This window comes from Microcebus murinus, chromosome 10 (assembly GCF_040939455.1).
Source record: "Microcebus murinus isolate Inina chromosome 10, M.murinus_Inina_mat1.0, whole genome shotgun sequence".
Taxonomy (NCBI): Eukaryota; Metazoa; Chordata; class Mammalia; order Primates; family Cheirogaleidae; genus Microcebus; species Microcebus murinus.
This window is the reverse complement of record NC_134113.1, coordinates 37,508,659-37,515,281: the sequence shown is the minus strand read 5'-3', so window position 1 is coordinate 37,515,281 and position 6,623 is coordinate 37,508,659. Positions and strand designations below refer to the sequence as shown.

The 6,623-nt window shown below is 31.9% G+C and overlaps 1 protein-coding gene across 1 annotated transcript in view; it reads right to left on the bottom strand.

Moving 5' to 3' along the window:
- PAWR (pro-apoptotic WT1 regulator) overlaps positions 1-6,623 on the bottom strand; it is a 118,039-nt gene that overhangs the window by 29,238 nt on the left and 82,178 nt on the right. Inside the window, exons 4-5 of the mRNA XM_012750334.3 lie at positions 3,207-3,354; positions 1,493-1,597 (exon numbers count right to left, since the gene is read on the bottom strand). Coding sequence (XP_012605788.2) covers positions 1,493-1,597; positions 3,207-3,354 — 253 coding nt within the window. The remainder of the gene's footprint in view (positions 1-1,492; positions 1,598-3,206; positions 3,355-6,623) is intronic.

The window sequence follows — 6,623 nt, the reverse complement described above, 5'->3', positions numbered from 1 at the left end:
CTTAAGGAAAAAAAGGAAAATACTACTTTAAAAATACTTAAAATATATTCTAAGGGAGATAAAAAAGAACACCTTTAAAAATACACATTCAAAAATAATTCATATAACCAATTCATTTTGAAATGAAGGTTAAGTTCTGAAAATAATTTTAGAAGGAATCTGTCCCACCTAAAGCAACTCCTGACTTCATTCTTATCACAAATATGTGGGCCAACTCTTTCCAAAACTTTCAGGTTTTCAAAAAAGGCAGAAGTCAGAATTCTTAAACTGTAAATCTTCCAATTTTTGATCATCATAAATAAGTTAATTTTTTTAGTTAAAATCAAACTCCATTCCCCTCCCTAAAATGGAAGGCTGAACAAAACACATATGCTGGTCATAGGTGGTATGGGGCCCCAAGTTGCAACCTGGTGTCAAATTGGGCATCAAAAAGTGTAAGTTTACTTTGTGTGATCTTTAAATGTATACATTTGGTGATGAGACCAGGGATGTGAACTGAGGCATACAGAAAAGGGAATCTGGGGCATACAGAGTTAATCTGGTTCAACTAATATCCTTGCAGTCTAAAATATTAAAACTTGATACAATTTAAATCACTGCTATAGTATAGCGGCATTCTGATAAATTTTGTATACTGCCTTTTGACAATCAGGTAAATAATTTTAAAATTCACAAAATCAGAATTTGCATTTATTTACAAATTAAATGAATGATGGGAAAAATCTGTTGAAACAACAATAAAAATATGGGATTTCTAAAATTACAACTGAGATCTACCTAAGATTTGGAATTAAATGATAAAATACATTCTTATATCATTATTAGATTATAAACTCTATAAGGGCAGGGGTTTTATCATTGTTTTTTATGCCCATAGTACCTAAGACAGTGCAAATAATCATGGACATCAAAAATATCTGCAGAGTTTCTTAAATCAAATTCTAGTACCAATAGAGGAATACTTGTGTTGGAATCGAGATGAAAGGCAGTCCACAAAGAATGGACTACATGGAAGTAGAACTATCAAAAACCTGAAGTCAAATACTGGCTTAGTCAATTGCTAAACCTAAAGCTGGGAATGCATTAAGTACAACTGAAGAAAAAAAGTGGTGAAAATACACACAAATACATCTGGAATTTCTTACAGTGATAAAGTACCAAATTTTAGTTCTTTAGGGGGAAACTCTGTGCCAGTGCCCTTTTACATATGGTAGTTAGACTGAGTTGTCTCTCATCTCCAAACTCTAACAAAACACGGAACAAATCCATTCATCAGTTCATCCTCAAAAGAATAAAATTAACTTTGTTAAACTGACAATTACTCAGAGGAAATCAGTTTGTGGAATGAAATGATAGTTCTTACTACGAAATTACCATCTAATTAACAAAAGAACAAAATAAATAATGCAATGAAATAATTTCTTAATATTTACAAATTTTCACCCAATTCTCAAAAAGAAAACCCTGAAACTGAAATATGTGAAATACTTACTCTATTTAACAAGTCAATTTCTTCTTTGAGTTTTCCAATCATTTCTTCTTTATCTTGCATCAGTCTCACAAGTCTTAGGTTTTCTTGCCTTTCTCTTACTACTTCCTGATAGATATAATTACAAAGCATTAATTGGGAAGAACTGGTTGTTTATAATCTTCATAAATGGTATACATCTACCAAGTTTGGTAAGGTATCTTAGCTATATGAAGATATCTAATGAATTCCTTAAGACCCTTGGTGAAGGAATGCAGAATCTATCACAGAAAAGAATCACAGAATAAGGGGAATACAGGAACTGTAAATACATGTTTACACAAGTCTTTAACAAATACTAATATGACTTACCTTCTTTAGCTTATCACCACTATTAAGTTAGGAACTACCTTTTTTATAGATAATATCTTATTTTAGATAATTCAAAATTTTTATTAAAAATACAAAATTTAAGAATAGGAGATAGCCCAATAGAAACTCTAAACAGAAAATCAATGGTCCTCAATTTTACTTCTGGCTCTGCCAGTTAACTGACAATGGATAAAATGAAGGAACTGAAATACATTACTGATTTTTAAACTACTTTTTTATACATAATGCAACACTTCTTTCCAAGCAATCTTATTTAGAATCCAGGGGCTTGGGCTGACTCAACCACCTTGGGAGCAACAAAAGGCAAAGCTGAAAAGGTCTTGCCCAGAACTTGGCTTCTTTCCTACTAACCCTCAGAGAAAGCAGCCAGCCAGCCACATCAATCAGCTGCTGCCAACTATGAACAACTTAATCTAAACTCTTGTGGAATTCCAGAAGCCTTTTTGAGGAACTCCCTTGAAAACTATTAGACTACGTATTTTCTAAAGTTTTTAAGCCTATAAAATAATGATTCCAAACAGAAACTAGCGTAACAATTTAGATATGACTTCAAAATAATCGTTAACATTATAAAATAGAAATACTTTTTTAAATTAAATCTCTATATCATATATGTAAACTAAACTTTATATCACAGGGAATAATTTCAGTTCAGTAAAAACATATTTTCAACAATTGGGAAGAAATTCAGCGCTATTATCCATTTTAGGAGTTGAGTGTCTATGGAACAAACCTCAGAACCTATGGTTAATAAATTTGGACAGATACTTTTAAACAGGTTTATTCTACCATAAAATTGTTTCAAACACCAAAGATGGACCTAACTCAGAATTACTCTTGAATTTCAAAAGTTACAAATGACAATCTGTTCAGGCAATATAAGAAACACATAGTAGTATAATATATTGCCAACTTAGACTTCTAACCACTTCAAAGACAAAGACAGTTTTTGATATATTAAAAAATAACATGTGGCAGAATAAGAATATACATTAAATATTAAGGAACATAGGAGTTGGCTTAATTTCTAAACTTTTAACATCAACAAAACTATTATAGATAGGAAAGTACTAAGAAAATTTTAAAAAATGCTTTGCTATATAGCTATGTATATAGAAACTATATACTATGTAAGACAGTGATTAAAAGCTATTTGACTACATATGGAAATACTGATTAACAATGATGTTATCTCTCATTAGTGCCCCTCATTCTTTTCCATTTTTTGGCACTATCTCTCCCCTACAAATTTCAACTTATTTCTTCTCTCATCTGCTATGAAACCGAAAAAAGAATCCTAACTATGTATTAATTCTATCAATCTTAAATAATTAGTAATTCATACCTTTTCAAGATCTTCAATTTTCTTTTCCAATGTGCTACTTGAGGCCAAATTACCTGAAACATTTGCATCCCTGTTATATCTAGAGAACCCACTTCTATCTGTTCGCGGGTATCTACTTGAGATATCTTCTTCAGAGGCAGTGTTTGTGCTGTGGAAATAAAAACACATATTTTATAAAAATCTCTGGTACTCAGCAATAAAAATGCCAAGAATATTTTCTGTTCAACCAAAGCAATTAACATTCCCCAAAGATATATGGCTATAGAAGCAACTTGTTTACAACTATATAATCATTATTAATCATTAATCATTATTCCAACACCATGAAAAAAATGTAAAAGGAATATTAATTCTTTCAACCAATATCTACTGAGTAGTCCTAACAGGACATTGTTCTAGATTATACTAAAGATGTAACAGCAAACACAGACATAGACTCTTCCCTTCATAGAGCTTTTAGTTTAACAGAGAATATAATCAATTGTAATAAAGCAAGATGATCATCACAATAAGGTCAGTGAAGGTACTATGAGAACTATGACAAGATAGATCTCCTAGACTATCTGTGGTTAAAAACCACTTTCCTTTTTTCTTTTTAAAAATTCCAATCCCTCATGGATCAATACTTTTATAAAATAAAATAAAACGAAACTGCTAAAAACTTAAAGGAAAAAAGACCACGCAAAATACAAGTCCAAGGGTTTTATTAGATTCAGACCCATAAAATTATAAATAAATGTAATTAGAATAGAAAAAAAAGAAAAAAATTACAGAAAGTTACAAATTTTTCATTGAAAGTATACAAAGGCAATCAATACAGAAAAAAACTATTGCACTAGTAACTTTTGCCATTCCCATGATTCTAATTTAACCAAAAGTTATGATTGAAACAGCAATTCCTCAATGAAACACCAATTCATATACTCTGAACAGCATACGTTAATAAAGTTTTTAATGTAACAAATAAGTTGGCTTCTTGTTTGCTCCTTTATTTATTACTGCACGAAAAATTACCTCAACACTTAGTGGCTTAAAACAACACATTTATTATCTCAAAGCTTCTGTTGGTCAGGCATTCCGAAGCAGCTTAGCTGAGTGGTTATGATTCAGGGTTTCTCATGAACTTTTAGTCAAGATGTTGGTTAGAGCTACGGTCATCTGAAGACTCCATGGGCTTGGAGAATCTTTTAAGCTCACTCTTGTGACTAAAGACAAAAGACTTCAGTTCCTTGCTATGTGGGCCTTTCCTCTGGCCTATTTACCACATGGTAGCTGGCTTCCAAAGAGAAAATAATAGAGCAAACAAGACAGAAGCTGTAGTGTCTGTTATAACCCAATCTCAGAAGTGATATACAATCACATCTGACTTATTCTATGGGTCACACATATCAATCCCTGTGTAATGTGAGAGGGAATTACACAAACCTAAACAGGAGGTAGGGCTCATTAGGGCTGTCTTTGAGGCCAACTACCACACTTAATTTATCTAGGTTGGACTGAGGACAATGCTACTCACAAGAGATAATGCATATCTAAACGATTTCTATGTTTTGTTTTAATAGCGCTCACAATTAGAGAAACTAGTCTCAAAGAATAGAAGAGATTTTAACACAATTCCAACAAGGTCAGATATTTATTTTTTTAAACTTTTATCTAAAACACAGGAAATTTGCTTTTCAAAATTTGTCTTCAACCCCTCACTAGATAGCTAGTTCCAATAATTTATCTAGCAATATTATGGTTAAATCTAAAATAACTTTTGATTAAAAAATGGATTCCTGATCTATGAATTTCCTATCCAAGGATTTTCTTTTGATGGAAAATGAAATTCAAAGTATCCTATCAAATATGTAAGGTTATTTGATTATAACTTTTTCAAATGTGCAATATCAAGCTCACTACCTACTTTACTGATAGTTATTACTATATTGCTGAACCCATCATAACAAGGTATGATAACTTTTCCCTCAAATTTCTTTCATTTTTGTCCTTTGATGTTATCTGCCACTAAAAAGCATCTGACATTCCTTCCTTGCATGGAAGTCTAAGACCATTAAAAAAAAAAAAAAAAGAATGAAGCTATCAGACAAATAAGTCTAACTTAAATATTTAAAAAGTTGAGGACCAAATTGGTTTATCTTGCAAGAACACTAAGAGTTATCCCAAAGTTCTAATACTCTTGCCTGAAAATTTACCTTTGAAAAACCAATGTATACACCTTAGTAGGAAAACAGTTGAGCAGTTCAAACTGATCCAATCAACTCCCAAACTGCACTATCATTTAATTTTTTAGAAATCTCAAATATAATTAACTGGTGTATAAAAATTCACACTTTTAGTGAATTACTTTTAATACAGCTGATATAGCTAGCGTATTGTTTAGTTCTGCTGACATAGCAACACTTGCTCAATGAAAGAAGCAAGACATTGATTTATACTCTGGTACATGCTCCAACATGTTTTTCTTGTCAGTGTCTCTAACTGGAATATACTCCTACAAAAGCAAAGTAAAACTCCAAACCACATTTGTTGATACCATAACACTTTAAAATGTTATATACTTCAGAGCAAGCTATATTTGTCAACAATGAGGCTAAAAAGAAATTCTTATTTCCTATCATTGTCATGTTAGCAAAATCAGTGTGTTCACCAAATTGGAACAAAAACTCTTTTGTTACCTGTATTTGTCTGAGAGCTGACCTTCTGTATCACTATTCTATTCTTATATATATCAAACTATGGTGTTGCTGGAAAGTAGTACATAAACTACCTTCTTTGCTACAGATTCATCCAATGTTTCCAAGCAAACATATTTTGTAATTTGTATACATTTTTATTATTTCAATAGATTTAGGGGGTACAAGTGTTTTTTATTACATGGATGAACTGTATAATGCTGAAGTCAGTGTAACCATCACCAGAATAGTACATCGTACCCAATAGGCAATTTTTGGGCCCTCAACCCCCCCTTTTCTTAATTTCCAATATCCACTTTACCATTTTATGACCACATATATCCATCGTTTAGTTCCCACTTACAAGTGAGAATAAGTGGTATTTGTTTTTCTATTCCTGAGATAATTCACTTAGGATAACGGTCTCTTGTTCCATCCAAGTAGCTGCAACAGACATTGTATCATTCCTTTCTACAGCTGAGTGGTACTCTATGGGGTGTGTACCATCTACTCTTCAGCTGACAGGCATTAGGTTGATTCTGTATCTTTGCAATTGTGAAGTGTACTGCTAAACAAACCAGTCCATATGTCTTTCTGATATAATGACTTATTTTCCTTTAGGTAGATACCCAATAAGGGGCCTGCTGGATTGAATGGTCATTCTAGTTTTAGTTTTTGAGGAATCTCCATACTGTTTTCCATAGAGGTTGTATCAATTTACATTCCTATCAACAGTAGTGTT